At 56.0% G+C, this 21,791-nt stretch overlaps 2 protein-coding genes across 6 annotated transcripts; one reads left to right on the top strand and one right to left on the bottom strand.

The window, feature by feature from the left end:
* The first annotated feature begins 712 nt into the window (after positions 1 to 712).
* pdap1a (pdgfa associated protein 1a) lies at positions 713 to 5,210 on the top strand. Its single transcript, XM_007884532.2, has 6 exons — positions 713 to 890; positions 3,323 to 3,405; positions 3,549 to 3,617; positions 4,193 to 4,317; positions 4,596 to 4,747; positions 5,151 to 5,210. The coding sequence occupies exons 1-6, from the start codon at positions 878 to 880 to the stop codon at positions 5,168 to 5,170; spliced, it is 462 nt and encodes a 153-aa protein (XP_007882723.1). The 5' UTR covers positions 713 to 877; the 3' UTR covers positions 5,171 to 5,210.
* Positions 5,211 to 10,757: 5,547 nt separating this feature from the next.
* LOC103171742 (probable G-protein coupled receptor 146) lies at positions 10,758 to 18,684 on the bottom strand. Of its 5 annotated transcripts, XM_042345087.1 has the most exons (4): positions 18,420 to 18,684; positions 17,141 to 17,191; positions 12,496 to 12,669; positions 10,758 to 12,077 (listed from the first exon to the last, which is right to left on the bottom strand). In XM_042345087.1, exon 4 carries the CDS (start codon positions 11,976 to 11,978, stop codon positions 10,902 to 10,904), a length of 1,077 nt encoding a protein of 358 aa, XP_042201021.1. In that variant the 5' UTR covers positions 11,979 to 12,077; positions 12,496 to 12,669; positions 17,141 to 17,191; positions 18,420 to 18,684; the 3' UTR covers positions 10,758 to 10,901. The 5 variants fall into 5 exon arrangements, 4 of the variants coding, with proteins under 4 accessions (XP_042201021.1, XP_042201020.1, XP_042201019.1 ...); XM_042345086.1 differs by lacking the exon at positions 17,141 to 17,191 and having other exon boundaries at positions 10,758 to 12,080; XM_042345085.1 differs by lacking the exon at positions 17,141 to 17,191.
* Positions 18,685 to 21,791: the final 3,107 nt, after the last annotated feature.

The following is a 21,791-nucleotide window of genomic DNA, read 5'->3' as shown; positions in this document are numbered from 1 at the left end:
CTCCCCCCACCCCCACCCGTTAAATAATAATAATAATAATTTGGTCGCTCGTCACACGGAGGTTTGTGTGGGGGGGGTCGGGGGGCGCAATTGGGTGCCGGGTTTCGCCCACGACACACCCCCCCCACGCGCACAGTCACTACACTTCACAGCGCATCTATCCCGTGAGGCGCTTCGAGACGTCTCGCAGACGCGATCCGGCGCCGGGTCAAATGCTGATGATGATTGGCACCGATAATTACTAATTATCGATTAGTTATTGATCAGTTATCAAATGAGCCATCAGGACACCACGTGGGGCCTCAGCTTCACTGTAAGGGCTGGTGGCTTGTCAATCCAGAAGTCCCCGCCTCTTTACAGTTGAACCAATCAGCGCGCCCTGTTCCCACAGCCTCCCAGGCCATTGGCTTGCCGCCGCGTCAATCACGCCATGTTCCGACGTCACACCGCATCCCGCCCCCTACGCCCCCATTGGTCGGCTCGACCACTGACTGACCAGCGGCTCCCAACGCCCATTGGCTCCGCGACCCGTCAATCCAACACTTCCCTGTGGGTGGGTCGGAGAGGGCGGACGGGGCGGGGGCGGGGGGCGGGGCGGGGGAGCTGTCCATCAAATGCCGTCATCGCGCGGGGCCGTGCGCTGGGATTGGTCGGGAGGGCCGTCCGTCAAACCGGAGCGCGTGGCGATTGGTCAATCGGTCCCCCCAGGAGGGGGGAGGGTCCCGCCCAGGCCGGGGTGGAGGCGGGGAAGTGACAGTGACATCGGTGGCGCATTGTGAGAGAAGCGGCGGTTGGACTTGAAGCCGGGCGGCGGGCGGGCGCGCGAGGAGTCACCAGGGCCGCTTGGATTGGTAACCGGAGCCGGAGTCGAGACGCGATGCCGCGAGGGGGTGAGTTACCGGCGGTCGGTCGCATCGCCTCCCGTCACCGTCGGGACGGAAGGGGGGGGCTTCATCGGCAAACCCAGCCGCGGCTCGAGGGAGGCCTGAGGCGGCTCCGCGCGGCTAGGCCTCGTCCCGCCCCCCCCCCCGCGCCCCACCCGCCAATGAAGCCGTCGCTCGGGGGTGATTGACGGGACCGGGCGGCCAATGGCGCGCGAGGACACGTGCGCGGGTGATTGACGCCCGGGCAGAGCCAATGGCGTTGCTCAGCTCATTCCCCCCCCATTCTCTCCCCCCCCCCCCCCCATCGCATCACATTCTCCCCCATTATTGCCCCCTCCCCTTCCCCCCCAACTTGGCTCCTCCCCATTCTCTCACCTCCTCCCCTCCCAATTCTTCCCCCCTCCCCCCAGACCCCCGAAATCCCCCCCTCTTCTCTTTTCCCCCCCACCCACCACCACCACCAAATTTCCCCCCTTCTATTCTCCCCAATTCCCCCCTTCCTCGCATTTTCCCCCTCTCTCCCCCTCCCCCCTCCCCCCCCAACTTCCCTGCTCCCTCATCTCGCCTCTTGCCCCCCCCCCCCTCGGCTTTTTCTCCCCCCAAATTGACCTCCCTCACTTTCCCCCCAAAATTTCACCCTCCCTCTCCTTTTTTTTCCCCCCTCAAATCCTCCCCCCCTCAAATCCTCCCCCCTCGCCTACCCCCTCAAATTCCCTCCCCCGTCTCCCCGCTCAAATTCCCTCCCCCGTCTCCCCGCTCAAATTCTCTCCCCCCTCAAATTCCCTCCCTCGCCTCCCCCCCCAAAGTTTCTCCCCCCCCCCCCCCTCCGCCTTTTCTCTTGCAAATTCTCTCGCCCCCCCCCCACCTCCCCCGCCGCGGCCTTTTATCCCAGCAAATATTCCCCCCTTCCCCAAAATTCCCACCTCGGTTCTCTCCACTCGAAATCGCAGGCCTTTTCCCCGTGACCCACGCGATCGATCGATTGATCGATCGATTGATTGTCAGTGTTCTGCTGTTGGCACATCTCCGGTCAGTTTCGCTGACTTCTGGAACTCACGCGGCGTTTAATCCGGAAGTTACGACTTATGGAGAGCATTACCCAGTTGCGTTTGAACAGTCGGACGCCGAGGCACCCCGTCCTGTTAACGTCTGACAGCCCCAGTGAATGCTACTGCGAGCAGTGTTGTCTCTCACGCAAAACAAGCACAAGCCTTCCTTCAACCCTCCTCGGAAACCCTGGGCTGCACATCATCATCATAATAATAATAACCCTCGCATTTGATACAGCGCCTCATCGCGTCTTCGCGACGTCTCAAAGCGCTTCGCGCAATATACTGTGAAGTGAATTGATTGTACGTTTTGTGGGCGAAACACAGCAGCCGATTGCGCACAGTGGTGTCCCACAAAATAGTCAGGGATTTGAGTCACCAAATTATTATTAGTTTTATTAATTCATTCATTTATTGAAGGGATTTATTGCACTTCAGAAACAGAGAAGCAAGCAGAGTTTGTAAGTCTTATTGCAGGAGTTCTACTTCTGTTCCTACTTCTGATGGGTTTAACCCTCTGCGGAATGTGACCATCTTGTGTTTCAACGGCGCAGCGAAGGTCCACTATTGCTCTCGTACGGCAGCCCCCGCTTACAGCGAAAGCTCGATCCCAAAGCCTTTAGCCCAAGCGAGTCGGGGAATACACTCTACAACAGTGCAAGCCGGTGGCTTCCGAGGCGGATTTGTTTCAAAGAACATTGCCAGCTGAGTCTCCAGATTTGTTGTGACTCGTACGGCTGGGGAATAGTTGAGCTTTGCAGCTCTATACCCCGTCCTCAGCTGTGATTGTGCAAGTAGCCATCTGGTGAAGTCAGGCAGACATTTTGGGTTGTTTGGGCACCGCCTGTCTAGTCACTGCAAACCCCCAATTGGGTCATGATTTGGCAGGCTTGGCTTTTTTAATTAAAAACTTCTCATTAAAGCAAGCAGTCGCGTCAGAGAATTGAATTTAAGCTAAAAGCTTGGCCCCCCCGGTAAAATCTGTCGATTGCATCATCTGAAGTCGAGCAGTATTAATCCGTTCACATAAATATATATTTTTAAAAAAATTAAAAATGGTAAACGCCCAAACTCACACAGTCGTTTCGCGTTACAGTATATCCTGTGAAACACTCAAAGACGTGATAAGGCTCTACATCAAATGCAAGGATCGGTATTATTTATTTATTCAACAGTCCCAGTGTATAGGTCAAAGCGTCTTGTGATAATTGGCACACCTTTTGCAAATGAGTGGTTTTGAAGTTACAGGGCCTGTGTGCCAAAATTGTTGTCCCTTCTGGGCTTCACTCAAGAATTTGTGCTTTGACGATTTGTTTCTACTGATGTGAAACGCACTGTTTTATCGATGTGAAATTTTGTCGGCCTCCTCCATTGCTTTGCGTCTTGCAGGTAAGCGAGGGCACAAGGGGCGAGCGAAGCAGTTCACAAACCCCGAGGAGATCGAGGCACAGATGAAAGTAGAGAAGGAAAAGGTAAAGTATTTGAGGCAGCTTGATGGTGGTGGAGGCGGGGAGGAAAGAAGAGAACAAATGAAAGGGCTCCTGCGAGCTTTGGGAGAGAGAAGAAATTCTTGTTAAAACCCTCACTCAGCTGACTTCCGTTTGTTTCTGCTCAGGACAAGGAGGGAGCAGAGCGAGCGAGCGACAGTGATTCTGATGCTGAGAGTAGCGAAGACGATTCAGAGGTGAGTCCCCCGTCCCGTCCCGTCCCCCCCCCCCAAAAAAAATGATAATAATATGGTCGTTCAATCCACGACTGTTTGTGGGGACGCTGCCGGGTTTCGCCACAAAATATACAGTCACTACACTTTACAGTATATTCTGTGAAGCGCTTTGAGACGTCTCGAAGACGTGATAAATGCAAGGATTATTATTACTCTTCTCATTAAGCTTGTGACCCTATCCGTATTAATACTGCTCGGGATACGTTCCATACCAACCTGTCCGCTCCCTGCACTCCGGAGACTCTCGCGTACTCCACATCCCACCATCCGCCTCTCTGCCCCCGCTGTTTCAAACTCCCATCGCACAGACCCTCCTCCTCGACCGTGCCTTGGGTCACCCTCCTACCTCCTCCTCCTCCGACATGACATGCATGGCAGACAGCGGCACAGGCGTACACCGGTACGCAAACTCTGAACTGTCTTTGACATCCTTTCCGATATTGTGTCTGCACAATTGTATTGCATTGCTGTATTTGTCAAACTATATTGTTTCGAGTCCCAACTCCTGATTTCTTTGCCGCTCCTTGCGCTTGCAGCATAAGAAGAAGGGAGTTGAAGGCCTGATCGAGATCGAGAACCCCAACCGAGTAACGCAGAAAAACAAGAAAGTCAATAACCTGGACCTGAATTCTCCTCAGCGGGAGCTCTCCAGGCGGGAAAGGTACCAACAACTGAAACGTGGATGACTGATTGAGGGTGGGGAGTGGGGGGGGTTGGGAGCGGGCTGCCCCTGGAATCACAAGGCAGGTGGGACCAACATTTATGAGTTGACGTGAGACGACCGGAAGTTCAGTGGTAACAGGAAGAGTAGTTAAATGTAGTTTATTTATCCTTTTTTGTTCATTTTTGTCCTTTTTATTTCTCTCTCTCTCTTTCTCTCCTCCACCCCCCACTCTCTCTCTCTCTCTCTGCCTCCTCTCCCGCCCCAATCCCCCCCAGGGAAGAGATCGAGAAACAGCAGGCGCGGGAGAGGTACATGAAACTCCACCTCGAGGGCAAGACCGACCAGGCCCGCGCGGACCTGGCCCGGCTGGCCATCATCCGCAAACAGCGCGAGGACGCAGCCAAGAAGCGGGAGAATGAGAAGAAAGGTCAGTGGTTTTGCCCGGCGCCCTGGAGGTGCCTGCGGTTAGTGAGGACCGGCCCTCCCGGGTGGCGTTCCCCCCCCCGTCGTCGCCCCAGGTTTGTCTAGGGCATGGGTGGTCCTGCTGAGGGCCTGGATGAAATTACGCGAAAGGCACTTTGTAAACGTAATTTGTTGTTGTTGTCCCCCCTCCCCAAACTCTCTGCGTGTGTGTGATTGGCGTGGATGTCCGACACCGCGTTCTTCCGAGCCACCTTTGAGTATTCAGCGACGAGCGGAATAGAAATGAAAGTTTATACATATTTTTTTTTAGAAGAAAAAAAAACTTCACGGACTGAAGCTCTGGCGCTCAATGAATTGACTCTTTTTTTCCTTCCTTTCTGTCCTCCATTGCCCCGGGGCCCACACAGCGAAAGAGTCAAAGTCCTAGCAAAACGTTCCTCGCTGCCGTTTCATCTTGCACCACAGAAGGAGACGAGGACAGCCAGACCACTCGCCCCCGCAGAAACCACCCTCCTCCCCTCGTGTTCGCCGCACGCACAACCTGCCACACTTGTCACACTCGCGCCCAGTGCCATCACAGCCAGAGGGGTCGGGCCCCACGTTGTTTGACTTGTGCAAATATACTCGTCTGATACCCTTCACCAATGGTGTTTTTCTGTAATTCCGCCGGGGGCTTTTAGAAGCACTCCCACAGCCTTCTTGTGAGTGAAGACGGAAGATTTTGGGATAGTTTTTAAAAGAGAGTGTTGCTTACTTTTGTCGGGGGCGGTGGGGGGGGGGGGGTGTGGGTTTTAACAGCAGCTTGCGGGTTCGAAAGGTTTAACGAGACTTGTCTACCGAGCGCTGTTGTCTTTCTCCCGCTCCCGCGTGCTGAGCTCTGGGTGTACCCTGTCGGCCTGGCGAGGACTTGGCCGGCTTTTCTTTTATGTCGGTTTTTACAAAGTATGTGTAACCAACGAATGGCAGCGACGACCACACTTTATCGCTTGGGTGAGTTTGCGTGCGGGCCAGGAGCCTGGCGCTGACGGCTTAACGTCAGGGTGTGTGTGTGCGTGCGTCTGTGTACCTGTGGGCGTATGATGATGTTTGGGAGGGTGGTGGTGGGGGCGTTTTGGTGAAATTGTGGCAGCCTCAGTTATCCACTTGTAATTGTTTTACGGTCCTCTCTTCCACTCCCTTTCCTTCTCCTCCTCCATTCCCCCCCCCCCCCATTTAAACTCTCTTTCCCCCGCGCCCCCTCCCCACCACCACCCCCCGCCCCGTCACTTAATCTGGCAATGTTGAAACGCCAAGTACGTTTATGACTCCTGTTCTTTTGATGCTGTGCTTTTTTGTTTTAAAAAAAAGTGCGACCGAACTATAAATAGGAAATGCTCCACATTCAGAGACTGTTGACTTGAATTCCACCTTAAATCTCGAGTCGTCATAAATCAGCTTCTTCCCGAAGGAAAAAATACTTGTGGGAAATGTACTTTGCAATTGCAGTTACCACAGTTGTATTTTCGCTCCCCCATCTCTCTCTCTCCCCCCCCCCCCACACACATCCTGAATTTTCACTCCACTTCCCATCCCGACTTCCAACCCCTTGTGTTGTCAGACTTCCCGCTAAGATCCTTTCCGAACTTGCGCACTTCACGAGCGGACCGGGGCACGACAGACTTATTAACCCAGTTGAGCGGTGATCTTGTTTAATGTTCGTGTGTTCTTGGTGCTTCTGCCTGTGTGTGTGTGTGTGAGAGAGAGAGAGAGAGACGATCTATCTTGTGTGTTACCTTTATTATTTTCCCTGAGTTTACGCTCCTCATTTAAGCCCCAGCGTGTGTGACGGGCTCCGAGTTGCCCAAACACGAATCGGCCCCAGGTTTGGTTCGGTTCGGTTCGGGCGTGGTGGGTTTCCCTGCCTTCGAGGCAGCCGTGGGTCGTGCGATGTTTGCCGACCGTCCGTCTATCTGCCCCCCAAAATGTTGCTGAGCGCAAGCGCTTCCGATCAAGTACAGTACAGGTGCGCTCGGGCTTTTATATAGGGAGCGGTGTACCAACTGGGGGTCATCCTTTGCTGCGTCCTCCAGCCATCAGCCATTCTGACATGCCAAAACCTCTCTTTCCTTCCCCGCCCTCTCCTTCCTGAGCTCAGTGCCATTCTTGTCTGCCCGTCTGCCTCGTGGTGACGTGGTCTCCCAACAGCCCCTCCTTAGTGCATGCGGAAGCTGCTTTGTATACCGCGCTTGTTTTTGAGTCTCGATGCGAACGACCGGCGCGGCGGGGAGATCGCTTTTGGTGTCGGGCTCCCCACTCTCGCCGTGTGAAGACCGCCCCCGCCCAAACAGTGTCTCGAGATTTCTCCCCGTTTCAGCTGCAACCGGGCAAACGTTCTCAGCCTCGGGGTCTCCGCCCCCCCCCCCCCCCCCCCCCCCGGGTTGTGTGTCCGCCCGCCGAAGACGAGGCAGGACGACTGCCTGAAGCCCCCTGTTCCCGTGAAGACCGCTATGCGGGAACGGGCGCTTCGGGCTCAGTTTCCCCCCCGCCGGGGTCGGATTCGAGACGGGCAGACGGGGAGGGTAATGGCGGTGTGGGTGGGTGGGGGGGGGGGGTGAAGACAGCACGACCGTCGCATTAGGTCACTGGTTACCCCGTTGACCACCCTCTTTGCTCAGTCGTACTTTTGCTTTGAGACACGCAGTTAACTTAAAACAGGAGGGAATTTGCTGGGCTTTTCATGTGGACTGGTGGTGAAGACGTTTAGGGGGAAACGGAAAGAAAAAAAAAGGACTCGTGTTTAAAATAGAGTATCTTCAGTAAAACAGTCGCAACTCTCACGTCGTGCTGTGTATCGCCGGGTTTTACTGATCATTTTTTTTTAATTTAAACCGAAATAAAGCCTCTGGGAAAAGCAGCGGATTATATTGTGGTTCGTGTTGGGGTTCTGGCGCCGAAGGGGTTTTTTTTTTCTTGTGCGCGAGTTTTGCGTTCGTTTCCGTGTGCCTGTGCCGGACCGGCTCTGAAACAGACCCCCCCCCACCACCGCCCCGGCCACCCTCCCAGTCCGCTCGGGAATGTGTTGGGACGGAACGGGGCGCCCGATGGGAGCCACCGCCAATCTATCGCTGTCGCAGTCACGATAACAACCCTTACGTGTTTTGACACAGCGCCGTATCGCGTCGAAACATCTCCCGTAGGATATACTCTTTGAAGGGCAACCACTGCGTTTTGCGGGGTGGGGGCGCAGTGCACCAGAGGGGGCTCCCGTTCAGTGACTCGCTTATCGCAGCCGTCTTCTTGCTTCATTCGGATACCGACGGCCGCGGCCAACAAAGCCCCAGTCCCTCAAACCTCGCCCGAAGGGTTTAGCCCCCGTCAGGGAATCGAACCCGGGTCCTCTCGACTAACCGCTGCACCACTGGACTCAGGAGGGACGGATGCCATTGACCGGAGCCATTTCACTTGTAGCGTTCCTGCTTGTGCCTACTGTACTGACCAGGGGGTCGGAAGCAAGTACTTTCTCCCCCCCCACCACCATCACCACCTCCCTCTGTTGCCCCCACCCCAGGACCAGCCGAAGCGATTGACTGCAGAGCGTGTGAACTGTTTATTCCCCAGCTGGAAGCATCAGCACGATAGCCTATCTCATAATGAATCCATTTCCTTACCAGAAATGAGAGAGAGAGAAAAAAAATTATGTTCCCACCTCTCCCCCCACCCACCCCCACCCCCACTTCAAAGCACTGACAGTTTGGGGAGGTTTACATTCTTTGAGGAAGAACAGCGTGAAATTTCCTAACGACTCATCTCTCCCAATTATCTCAGCAGCCACAGGAAACCCCCGAGTCTTGAGCATCGCCGGCAGCTGTTTACTGGCGTGAAGTTTGTTTGGTAATCTCTCGTGCCCTCGTACGGGGCGAGATAGTAGATCAGGAGTAAGCGCAGCCGACACGAGAGAGAGAGTGTGGCACGATAGCTGTCCCGTTGCTAAGGTTCGAGCCACAAATTCATTACCTTTTACTTTTCCAGTTCACGCTTGTGTTTCTTACGCACCTCGTTGGTCCAAACGCCTGTGTGTTTTTTTTGGAGACGTACGTGGCTGTTTTTGTACGCGGCAAAATCGTTCCCACACACACACACACACACACAGACACACATACAGCTGTGAGGAGTACAACCTATTTGGATTCCTAGTGGGTCGTAGCGCACTAATCCTGTGCCGTAGTGGTTAGAGTGTTCGCCTCGCAATCGGATTCGATTCGATTCCCGGGCAGGACGAACCCTTAGGCAAGTTTTCTTACTCCACACAAACACACACACACAGCCCTCGGTTTACCTAACAGTAAGCAGTCGGAGTGGCTGATGGTTGAATTCCTCCAATTAAAAATATTTCGGTCACTCGATCCACGACTGTTTGTGGGACACTCCTGCGATTCACTCACAAGATACGCAGTCAATTTACATTCTTTGAAGCCCTCTTGACGATGTGATAAGGCTCTATATCAAGTGCAAGGATTATTATCTGGAGAATTGTCGGGCCAGGACACCAGGGAGAAACTCCTTTCTCTTTTTGCTCCCACGTCATGGTGGGATTATTGTCTGGACAGGCAAACAAACATTGGGTTTGCTGTGACATTCTTGTACTAAATACACTCGTAAATCACAGCTGTATTGGCTTCTCTGACCTCTGGAAAGGCAACCAGGTAAACCGAGAAGTGTGACCCTTGTCCACCTTGCAGGGCTTCACTCAAGAGTTTTCTTAAAGAGCCGTTGCTTTAGACCAGACACCGCCACCAACGTGTGGGATAAATAACTTGTGTTTGACACGGCGCTTTTAACGGCGAGACAACGCACTTCATGGCATTACTGGCAGTGACTGTAGTTGTGGGCGGATGCAGAAGCCAATTTGTGGACATCAATGTCCCCACAAACAGCGGTGAAGTGAATGAGTGACTTTTCTCGGGGAGGGAGGGAGGGAGGGAGGGGGAATGTCAGGCAGGACAGCGGGAGAGGGAAAAAATCCCTTTCTCTTTTCGAGTAGGCACCGGGGATTGTTTGACGTCGGCCCCGAATGGCCACAGACAGCCCCCTCACGTTCTTGAGACGGACTGGGTGACGGGAGACCTGCTTCAAAGTCTCATTTGAAGGACGGCGGGACCTCTCTCCCGCCTCTCCCCCCCCCCCCAACCCCCCGCGCGCTGCACTGGAGTGCGTGCTCAACGACCCCGATGTGGGGAGGGGGCAAGTTGGAGGTGCCCGATGACCCAAGATGAACATTCGGACACCCAAATGTGTTTGGAAAAAGTTACAGATCAATTTATTGATGGGTGAGGTGCACAAACTGAAAGCCACAAGTTGTTGCGTGCTCCCTGCGCTGTCTCATCCCTCTATAATGACCCCTCTTTGGCTGGTTAGACCCCAGCAGTTAGCCCTCCCGACCCACACTCCGGGCTCCCCCCACCCCACCCAAAGCCTCGGCTCTTGCCAACCTGCGCCTACCACTTGGGTAAGCAGGATACGTCCCTCCGGGGGGAGAGAAAGAAAGAGAGCACATTCCATTTCAACAAACTATATCTGGCCTTTTTTGTGTGGCGGTGGGCGGTAGGAGAGGGAGGAGGGGTGTTGCGGTTTGAGTTGAACTTGTGCGCGTGTGCATGTTTGCGTTGGACAAGATATCTCCTGAATTGGCCGCACGCTCTGCTCTACCAATGTTGTCTTCCAAAAACAAAACATCGTTAATCATGAAAAAAAACCCTACGAGTTAAGGAGTTCTGACTCACCCCCTATATAAATGCAAGTTGTCGTTCTTCTTGTAGCAACCGTGTATTTTGTCAGGACGTAGGAACAGGAGGAGGCCATTCAGCCCCCTCGAGCCTGCTCCGCCACTCTTATTAGATCACGGCTGATCTGTACCTCAACTCCAATTACCCTCCTGTTTGGATTGTTATCGAATCCGCTTCCACCCCCTTCCAGGCAGTGGGTTCCAGACCGGAACAACTCTCTGGGTATATTTTTTTTTTGGGGTGGGGGGGGGGGGGGAGATTTCTCCTCGTCTCCCATCTCGTTCCTTTTGCCAATCGTCTCGGTTCTAAGTTACCCCACCGACGGACAGCGGTGGGCTGGGGAGTCCCAGTGCGGTGGACGAGAGCACAGGCTTGGGGTTGAGCTCAGAGGCCGCTCTAGTTGTCGTTCACTTCGACGGCATTGGGTGACAGTCCGGTCTCCGCCCAGGAGACAGTCGAGACATGTTGCCGTTGGGCCGGGCGGTGGCGCCCGCAGGTCCTGACCGCGCACCGCAGCTCGTGCACCAACCTCCGCGCTCGGACCTCAAAGCTCTTGTGCAGGCGCCTGTAGAGCAAGGGCACCACACAGCTACTGAGGTAAGCGATCAGCTCCCCCCAGCCCCGGATGAAGTGGAGCAGGCCGGCCGATCGGTGGGCTTCCCCGGGCTCCGAGACCACCCGGGCGGTGCTGACCAGAAGCGCCACATAGTAGGGGAGCCAGAGGGCAAATTGCACAGAGACTGTGGCCAGCAGCAGCCGGTGAAGCGCGGAGGAGATGTTGGAGTCGGCTTCCGCGGAGGAGCTTTGGACTGCCGGCTGGCTTTCCTTCCCCGAGCAGAGCAGCAACCGCAAGGCGTAAGCCACCCCGGCCACCGGCACCAAGAAGCCTGTGAAGACCATGATGGCGTCGCCCAGCTCCTGCGTCTGGAGCTTGGAGCAGTCGTCGGCCCGGTCGGACACCTTGCTGCACACGTAGAAGAGGAGGGAGGAGAAGCTGGCGAGGGCCGAACCACCCCACACAAAGCTGCACACGTGTCGCGTGTTGTAGGCGCTGGCCAGGTGCGTGTGAGGCACGGCTTGCCAGATGAAGCAGTCCAGGCTGAGCAGGGTGGAGGAATAGATACTGACTAAGGAAGCCATGTTGAAGAGGATGAAGGAAGCCATGCAGACCTCACGGCCGAAGGTCCAGGCCGGCCACAGGAGATAGTCAGGGCTCGGGAGTTGGACTAAAGCCACCAGGTTGAGCAGCAAGCCAGCCAGGGCCATGTTGGTGAAGTAGACATCGGGCATGTCCAAGGAGGCCTTGTGACGCAAGTTGACCACCAGGATCAAGGCGTTGACAGCCAAACCCAGAGGCAGGCACACGATCAAGTAGGTGACGGAGGCAGCAGATAGGCTCAGGCCAACTCTGTGGCACAGGTCATCACATGATGTTCCGTTGGGTCCAAAGTCTCCTTGAATGCAGCTCCACATGGCCTCCGATGGGCATAGATCACCTCTGGCCAGGCCGGTGGTGGAGGATAGAGAGAGGGAGAAGGGCGAAACGTCGATGCAGGAAACGTCCCAAGGCTCCTGCTAGAGAGGGAGGGTGGGGGGGGATGTTATTCCGGAGGGCGAGGGCAGAGCGGCATTCCGGTGGAGTGGGTATCAGCTGCCATTCCTGCCCCTGAATGGGAAACGACGACGACTTAATAAGCATAATAATCCTTGTGCCTGATACCCCGCCTTATCACCTCGATGGGACGTCTCAAAGCGCTGCAAAGTGGAGTGACTGTGTATTTTGTGGGTGTAAACGCGGCAGCCGATTGCGCACAGCTGGCTAACGTTTTATCTGGAAGGAAGAGTATAACAATGCACGGCTTTTTCTCCCTCCCTCTACTGAAAGCCTTCCTTCCCTCGCCCCCACAATCTTCTGTCCATCGATCCTCTCCCCTCCCCTCCTCCCCACCACCCCCCCACCACCCCCACACCCGACTGTCCAAATACGCACCTGTCACGGAGTTGACCCTGTATCTCCCCAGACGTGATTGCGTGTGTTCCTGGACTGTGCGGTGAGCGGAGAGAGTACATGAGAGAGAGGGAGAGCGATGTTCTGGGGGATACTCACTGTCCTCATGCGGTTAAATTCCATCAAATCCTGTTTATACAGTCGTGAATCAAAGAGCTGCGTAAACAGGGAGGAGGGGATGAAATGTCCATCAGACGCCCTGTAACCCTTCCAACACCAAAAGCCTACTCTACACCAGCCTCCCTCCCTACAGGAGAGGGGCTAAACCTCCGAGCATCCATTTCCCAACCCACCGCCCCACACCACACCACCCCACCCCACCGCGAGAAAGGCTCCGTACACATGTAATTAGTTCTTGTTCAAACGCAACGACCCGCTTGTATTTTGGCCCGGAGCCTTTCTCCCAGGATTTCACTGTAAAGTAATAATAATAATAATAATAATAATAATAATAATCCTTGCATTTGATATAGCGCTTTTCACGTCGGGAGGACGTCCCAAAGCGCTTCACAGAACACACTGTAAAGTGAATTGACTGTATATTTGTGGGCGAACGCGGCAGCCAATTGCGCACAGCAATGTCCCACAAACAGTCGTGGATTGAAAATGACCAATTTATTATTGTTTTTGGTTTTGGAGGGATTATTATTAGGCTCTGTGTGGAGTAAGGAAACTTGCCCAAGGTTTCGCCCTCTGCCTGGGATTGAGCTCAGGTCTCTCACTTGCAAAGCGAGTGCTCTAACCACTGAGCTACAGGACTCCACAAAGCGTTGTAGTAGTGATAATAATAATAATAATAATCATCGCCGCGATCCTTCCGTTCAATATGTGGCGCCGTATCACCTCATCGAGGTTTCCGAAGGCGTTCGCAGAATGTGGAGTAAAGTGGATTCGCCGCGGAGTTCGCAGGAGAACCACGGCAGCCGGTCGCGCGCGGGCAAAGCGCTGCAAAGTGGAGTGACTGTGTATTTCGTGGGCGGCAGCTGTGGATCGAGCCACCAAATGCTCATTAACGTTTTTTTAAATGGAGGGATTATTAACCCCCCCCCCCCACCCACCCACCCCGAGCCCCCACCCCGGAAAAGTGATCCATCGACTGACAACCGGGTTCCTACTCACTGCTAAATAAACGGAGCCGTGTGTGTGTGTGTGTGTGTGGGGGGAGAGTAAGGAAACTTCCCTAAGGTTCGGCCCTTCCTGGGAATCGAACCCCAGGGGGTGTCGGTTGGAAGTAGCCCCTCTCGCTCTCTCTCTCTCTCCCCTTTAACCCCCGCCATCCCCCCGCCCCGCGCCTCGCAATGCTGTTAGAGTTGAGTGAAGGAGGTGCTTTACAAACAGACACGGCTCAGCCTTTGCCAAGTGCGGAGTTGACGTGGAGCCAAAACAACAGAGCAATCAATCCACTGCTTCGCTGGGGGGTGGGGGGGGAGGTTGGGGGGGGGGGGGGCTTGTTTGTTCTTGTTGTGTCCCTTCCCGTGTTGGCTATCCTCTGTGGACCGCAGATTCATCCCCACCCCCACACCTCACCCCCACACATATATCAGGGATTGGCTTTCCAATCACATCCTTCCTCCATCACTTCTCCTCCCTCCGGCCATCCCTCCACACACCTCCCCTTCCCCTCCCTCTCCCCATCCCTCCCTCTGCACACCTCTTGTCCTTCCTTCTCCCACTCTCCCTCCCTCTCTCTCCGCGCACTCCCCACCCCACTCTTATTTTCCTCCCCTCCCTCCCTCCTCTGGTTCACTGCGAGTACTTCACACGCTCCCAGAGGAAAACAAGAGGCACTTTGTCAGGGAGTAGCGTAAATCTCCCTCTGGCTTGTCACCTCACTCAACGCGAGGTTCCGACACCCATAAAACCATCCCACTCAACAGGGAAATCGCTTTGGAACTGGGACCCCCCCCCCACATCGTAGCGAGTCCGGCTCAATTAGATTTTTTTTGTTCTCTGTTGTCCGTTGGTTTCCTCGCCTGTGTGCGCGTGTTTTTTTTTCCCCTCCTTTAAGTTAATAATTTTTGGGGGCGAAAGAGCTCCCTAGTCTTTTCAAATCACGGCATCTTTTGCAGATCCACCTGTACGTTAATTTAATGATAACATATATCATTTGGGTTATAGCTCCTGCATCACGTCGCTGGGAACGTCTCAAAGGGTCTCACAGGCTATACTGTAAAGTGGATTGACTGTACATTTTTGGGGGTGAAACACGGCAGCCAATTGCTGCGGTTTATAGCGACGTCTCAAAGCGTTTCACGGGATGTATTGCGCGAATACCATTCAGTGAAGGAGGATGTCAAAGATCTCCGTGACGCTGTTGGAAAAGTGAAGGGGAATTGGCTCCCCTTCACCCCAGGTCCACCCCCTCGGATTAAGAATTCTCTCGCTCACTTCACGGCTGTTTGCGTGACGTTAACAAAACAACACCCTCGACAGAAGAGCTCTTAACGCTCAGCCTCGCCGACAGATACGGCGCCTTATCACGTCACAAAGCCCCGCGCAGAAAACGCCGCTAAGCGAACCCACCGGGTACATTCTGGGCCAAACTTTCTTGCGACGCTATTGGCGCCGCATCAAGAAGGGGAGGATTTACGAACGTTCGGTGGTTAAACGTCGTCGTCGATCGGTATATCTACCTTCAGCGTGGAGATCTCTTGATATCCGCTGTGGTTTTATCTTCCAACGGGATTGGTGGGTGGGTGGGTGGGTGGGGGGGCGCAGAGGGGGCTTGAGATTGGGGGATGGGGTGGGGGGGAGTGGGAACCCAGGGTGTGAACGCTTTTCTCAGGAGCTCCTGCAACTGAGCGAGTTTGACGCCAATCTCAGGCGCTGGTACCTGCACGGCAGTGAAATCCCTGGATTGGATTAGCGGGACTGGCCTTACATTCAGCTGCTCGGCTATTTAAAGCCGACTAATATTCTCACAGCGAGAGAGGGAGAGAGAGAGGGGTGGGGGGGGCGGGGAGTGAGAAGGAGAGAGGGAGGGAGGGGTGGGGAGGGGGAGCAACATCTAAGGAATATCTGGGCGCTGGTGATAGGAGCAGTCGGGTGGGGAGTACCGGATAATAACGCTAATAATCCTTCGAGACGTCTCAAAGCGCTTCACAGGGTACGCTGTAAAGTGGAGTGACTGTGGATTTTGTGTGTGGAGGGGGGAAAATATGGCAGCCAATTGCGCACAACAACAACAACAAGAAGATTACAGGCGTACGGCGTCTTCCACGGCGGGAGGACGTCCCAAGGCGCTGGACAGTGGCAGCATTTCAGACCCGAGATGGGGGTCAGGGATCAGCAGTGTCCCCACGAACAGTGGGGGATTGAGTGACCGCATTTTTTTGGGGTGGTGGGGGGGGGGAGTAAGGAAACTTGCCTCAGGTTGCGCCCCGACCCGCCCGGGAACCGAACCCGGCTCCTCTCGCCCGCGAGGCGAGGGCTTTAAGCTCCGAGCCACAGGGATTCCACCTCAGATGGCCCGAAGGGGACTTCCTATCCTGAACGTCCCTCTGGTGCTCCTCTGGTGCCGATTGATTGTGTGCTGTGTTGTGTTGTGTTGTGTTGGAGGGGATTAGGATCACACGGAAGGCGGTAATCGCTGTGACGGGGCCGAGGTGTGAGACGGAGCGAGCGGGCAGGCGGGCGACAGCCCCCGGAGCCAGCGGATTAACGGGTCACAGAGGCTCTCACTGACTGCACGTACCGAGAGAGAGAGAGAGAGAGTGACTGAGGGTGAGAGACCTTCCCCATGTCCTTCACTCTCTGCCCTTACTCTCCACATTCGATCTCTCACTCTCCGTCTCTCTCTCTCTCTCTCTCTCTCTCTCTCACCATTTACCCCCCACCCCCCACGCCATCTCTCTCTCTCTCTCTCTCTCTCTCTCGCTGCATCTCACCTTGTCTCCCTCCCCGCACCCCAGCCCCCCCCACCCCCGCCCTCCCCCCCCCCCCCAAAAAAAAAAAAACCTGAAAGATGTGCGTGGACATTAAGTTCAGTTGGTCAGAGATGAGAACGCTCTCTCTCTCTATTTATCCTCTCTGTCCGTTCCTTCCCCATCCCATTTCCCCACCACCCCTGCCCCCACCACCCCCCCTCCCCCTTCGAGACGTCTCAAAGCGCTTCACCGTAAAGCGGGGGGTGACTGTGTATTTTGTGGGCGAAACCAGGCAGCCAATTGCCCACAGCAGCGTCGACACAGAGAAACCGTCTTGGATCGAGCGGCCACAGAATTATAATATAAATAACGTCTGTGTGGGTGTGGGGCAGCGCGACTTATTGTTTGGCGAATAAGTCCGACTCAGTGACCTCCCGCTCCCTTCCCCCCTCCGCCACCCCCCGTCCCGTCCCCCCCCCTCTCCCTACAGGAAACAGATATGTGATGAGATACCATTTTTGTTTCATGACTGCATTTTCGTCTGTCAATACGTGGATATCCAGGAATTGAGCCCAGGAACTGGCCCGGACCGAGTAAACATTCGCCCGCAGTTTAACCCCCTGCGCGGGACCGGGCTCCAAACTCACCGAGCGCAGCGGGAGAGCGCTCGCCTCGAACGCGAGAGGACCCGGGTTCGATTCCCGGGTGCGGGGCGAAACCCGAGGCAACTTGCCTTACTCCACACGCACGGCTCTGCTTACCCGGCTGTCAGTAGGCACCCGGTCGATTGATTCCCCGGGGGGTAACAAACCCTCAACGAAAGAAAAGAAAAGAAAAAAAAAACGTGGTCACTACACCTCACAGTATATTCTGTGAAGCGCTTTGAGACGTCTCGACGACGGGATGAGGCGCTGCATTAAAATGCAAGAATTATTACTATTAATAAAAATCTCACGAGCTAATTTCTCCGCCAATGAGGCTTTAAACCCAGCTCACCCCCCCCCTCCCCCCCCACCGCCCCCCGCCCCCCCCCCGTCTGTGCCCTATTCAGACGGACCGTAAAGATCCTCTCTGAATAATTAAAAAAGAGAGAGTTTCTCTCTCTCCGAGTGTCGTGGACGACAATTCCAGATACAATCGCTCGCTTCACGGTTGTTTGCAGGAAGTTCGCTGTGCGTTCGCCCGTAGAACAGTCACTACACTTTACAGTAAATCCCGTGAAGCGCTTTGAGATATTCCGATGTTGCAGGAACATGATTGGTGCCGTTCTGCCTCTAATCCTCTCCTCTATCCTACCCTCTATCTCTCTCTATCCTACCCTCTATCTCTCTGTATATTACTCTCTATCTCTCTCTATCTTACCCTCTATCTCTCTCTAACTCTCTCTATCTTACCCTCTATCTCTCCCTCTATCCTACCCTCTATCTCTCTCTATCTCTCTCTATCTTACCCTCTATCTCTCCCTCTATCCTACCCTCTATCTCTCTCTCTATCTTACCCTCTATCTCTCCCTCTATCCTATCCTCTATCTCTCTCAATCCTGCCTTCTCTATCTCCTTTCGGTCCTTAGCTCTCTTTGACCTTCCTCTTTATCATCCTCTGTCTCTATCCTTTCTGTCCGTCTCCTCTCTCTCTCTCTCTCTCTCCTCCTCTTTAAGCTGCTCTCTCTAACTCCCTCCGTGCCCTCTCTCTCTTTATCTATCACTCTGCCCTTCCTTGTAACCCTCTAACCTCTCTCTCCCTCTCTCTCTCTCTCTCTCTCTGCATGAAATGTCCCGCCACTATCAGTTGACCGACTGGAGAACATTTAGCATTTGGGCGCTGAAGGGTGAGAGAGGCGTTTAAAACCTTTGCGTAAAATGACCACGACGACGACGACGACAACAACAACTTGCATTTATACAGCGGGGTAGAGTCCCAGAGAACTTAAATTAAAACTCGGGGTGGGGGGGGGGGGGTGCGCCTGATGAAGTCAGTGACTGACAACAGTTCAGAGAAGACGTACTCTACTCTACGCCCCTCTGTCAGTTGTTCGCTTACCTTCTGGGCGCGAAGTGGGTCATCTGTTCTCGGTGGCGGTGTTGTTGTTGTGCGCTGCGCTGCTCTGCGCTGCTCTGTACGTACGTGTGTGTGTTTTGTTTCAATGCGATCTCATTCTCACACCAACTGCTCCCTACAGAGGAAACCATTTCGGGGCTGGTGTGATAATTTTGCTGCTGACATAGTCCGCAGTGAGTAGCCAATGATTCTATTCCAAAACACTTTCTCTCTCTCTCTCTACACCTCCCTCCCTCCCTCTTTTCCTCGCTCCACTTACGTACTTTCTCTCTCTCTCTCTCTCTCTCTCTCTCTCTTTCTCTCCGCAGAGAGTCAGGAGCCGGCTGTTATGTAACCCCCCCCCCCCCCCAGGGATAAACCGCTGACGTAAAGCCAGGAGAACCGTTACGGGCTGATCTCTCCGAGACCGAACCCGTGGGAGTAATGTGTCCCTCTCCCTCTCTCGTCCCTGTCCTTTTTTTTTCCCCCCTATCCCGACTAAGTCCCAATCCCCAGCCTCGTCCCCCCCGCCCCCCCCTCACCTCCTCACAAGCGACAGGACCCGGGTTCGATTCCCCCCGGCCAGGGCGAAACCTGATCAAGTCACTCGTTCCCTCGATGGCCGTTTTTGCGCAGACCTCGCTGGGCGCAAATGGGCTGCCTCGTTCGCCTACAGCGTGCGCAGTCACTACACTTCACCACGAATCCCGTCGAGCGCTTCGAGAGGTCTCAGGGTTACAAGGGGACCTGGATCAGAGGCGAGGAAATTATTATTTATTGATAGCGTTGACACAGGCAGCCACTGTCTTGATCCACGTGAGAGATCAGTTATGAAATATTTAGGGCTGCGTTAGTCATTTAATAAATCATTTATGGAAAATATTTGCAGTGCTGACTTGCACATAGTCGAGTCACTCAGTCGCTGACTGGTTGGCGTGTTAATCGGCAACAACAACTTGCGTTTCCACAGCGCTCCTCACACAGGGTAACGTCCCAGAGCGCTTGACGTTGGCGGAGGAGGGGGTGGGGAGGTGACCGCCGAAGAGGTCACCTGAAGATGGGGAAGAAAGGGGGAGTGGGGGCGAGACGGAGTGGGGAATCGGGGCGTAGTGGCTGAAAGCGCGGCCACCGATGGTGGAACATGGGGCACGAGGCGCTGGCGAGGGCTGGGGTGATGGGGAGCCCGGTGGAGCCTGGCGAGGTCTGGGGTGATGGGGAGCCCGGTGGAGCCTGGCAAGGGCTGGGGTGAGGTGATGGGGAGCCCGGTGGAGCCTGGCGAGGGCTGGGGTGAGGTGATGGGGAGCCCGGGGAGCCTGGCGAGGGCTGGGGTGAGGTGATGGGGAGCCGGGGGAGCCTGGCGAGGGCTGGGGTGAGGTGATGGGGAGCCGGGGGAGCCTGGCGAGGGCTGGGGTGAGGTGATGGGGAGCCGGGGGAGCCTGGCGAGGGCTGGGGTGAGGTGATGGGGAGCCCGGGAGCCTGGCGAGGGCTGGGGTGAGGTGATGGGAGCCCGGGGAGCCTGGCGAGGGCTGGGGTGAGGTGATGGGGAGCCCGGGGAGCCTGGCGAGGGCTGGGGTGAGGTGATGGGGAGCCCGGGGAGCCTGGCGAGGGCTGGGGTGAGGTGATGGGGAGCCCGGGGGAGCCTGGCGAGGGCTGGGGTGAGGTGATGGGGAGCCCGGGGGAGCCTGGCGAGGGCTGGGGTGAGGTGATGGGGAGCCCGGGGGAGCCTGGCGAGGGCTGGGGTGAGGTGATGGGAGCCCGGGGAGCCTGGCGAGGGCTGGGGTGAGGTGATGGGGAGCCTGGGGAGCCTGGCGAGGGCTGGGGTGAGGTGATGGGGAGCCGGGGGAGCCTGGCAGGGCTGGGGTGAGGTGATGGGGAGCCTGGGGAGCCTGGCGAGGGCTGGGGTGAGGTGATGGGGAGCCCGGGGAGCCTGGCGAGGGCTGGGGTGAGGTGATGGGGAGCCCGGGGGAGCCTGGCGAGGGCTGGGGTGAGGTGATGGGGAGCCCGGGGGAGCCTGGCGAGGGCTGGGGTGAGGTGATGGGGAGCCCGGGGAGCCTGGCGAGGGCTGGGGTGAGGTGATGGGGAGCCCGGGGAGCCTGGCGAGGGCTGGGGTGAGGTGATGGGGAGCCCGGGGGAGCCTGGCGAGGGCTGGGGTGAGGTGATGGGGGCCGGGGAGCCTGGCGAGGGCTGGGTGAGGTGATGGGGAGCCCGGGGGAGCCTGGCGAGGGCTGGGGTGAGGTGATGGGGAGCCCGGGGGAGCCTGGCGAGGGCTGGGGTGACGAGGGTAACCTGTAGCTGTGTCACTGACTTGGACTCCCTGTTAATCAGTAACCTGTCGCTGTGTTACTCGGTGACCTGTGGCTCTGTCACTGTCACTGGGCGCTGTGTGTCAGAGAAGCCACTGTGCTCTGCTCTGGCCTCATGTCTCCAAGCGGACAGGCAGGACAGCGGGGAACGTGCGAGTCCCAGAGCCGGGCACTGGGCTCCGGACAGGTCCTGCTGTGTGCGGTGAGTAACACAGCTACAGGGAGAGAGTGCCACTACTGCAACAGCAACAACAACTTGCACTTAAATCGCGCCCTCCGCCCAGGACAGCGCCTCTGAGCGCTTCAAACAGCGGCGGAGACTGGAGCGGGGGGTGGGAGGCGGAAGGAACGTTGTTGGAGGAGGGTCTTCAAGCGGGACTTGAAAAAGAGGAGAGAGAGAGAGAGAGAGGGGTGGGTTGGGGGGGGGAAAGACGGGGGGCATTGAGGGAGAACGTTCTAGAGTTTCGGGGCGTAGTGGCTGAAGGCTCAGCCTCCGATGATGGGGGACTGACGAGGCCGGTCGGTGGCTCCCAGTCGAGCGGAGGGGGTAGATTGGGTAGAGAGAGGTGGATTGGGTAGAGAGAGAGGAGGTCGGAGAGGGAGGGAAGGAGGTGCCAGAGAGCGAAGGGATTCACTAACTGACTGACTGACACACGCGCAGCCCGAGGGGTGGGTTGCGGGTGGGGGGGGGAAGAGAGAGAGAGAGAGCCACGCTAAACCTGCCCCGTCACACTCGCACACCGTCACCCCCTCACACTCGCTCTGAGGGTGTGACACTAACACAGCAGTGATCTGTGCCAACCTGCCCGCGGCTCGCGCCCTCGCTCTCGCTCTCGCCCGCTCGCACTCACTGCCACGCTCGCAGTCAGTGACGCGGCGGTGGGGCGGGGGGGGGTAGGGAGCGCCCCCCCCACCCCTCCCCCCCGAGTCAATCTTCGCTCGGGTTAAATTCCACAGGAAGTATTAGTAAATCCACTTCCCCTAATCAACACACAATAGCATTTCCCCAATCCACGCCCTCCACATCCTGATACTCCCATCATTCTCACGCAGACTCCCGCAGCAAGTGCAG

This window comes from Callorhinchus milii, unplaced genomic scaffold (assembly GCF_018977255.1).
Source record: "Callorhinchus milii isolate IMCB2004 unplaced genomic scaffold, IMCB_Cmil_1.0 Scaffold31, whole genome shotgun sequence".
Lineage (NCBI taxonomy): Eukaryota > Metazoa > Chordata > Chondrichthyes > Chimaeriformes > Callorhinchidae > Callorhinchus > Callorhinchus milii.
Note: the sequence above shows the minus strand (reverse complement) of the source record. Positions and strands in the feature narration are given on the sequence as shown.

Excerpts from the sequence above, each read along its gene's own strand:
- LOC103171742 (XM_042345087.1), bottom strand. The coding sequence starts at position 11,978 with ATGTGGAGCTGCATTCAAGGAGACTTTGGACCCAACGGAACATCATGT.
- pdap1a (XM_007884532.2), top strand. Across the intron at positions 3,618-4,192 it reads GTAGCGAAGACGATTCAGAG|CATAAGAAGAAGGGAGTTGA; the intron begins GTGAGTCCCCCG and ends TTGCGCTTGCAG. Across the intron at positions 4,748-5,150 it reads GCGGGAGAATGAGAAGAAAG|CGAAAGAGTCAAAGTCCTAG; the intron begins GTCAGTGGTTTT and ends GGGCCCACACAG.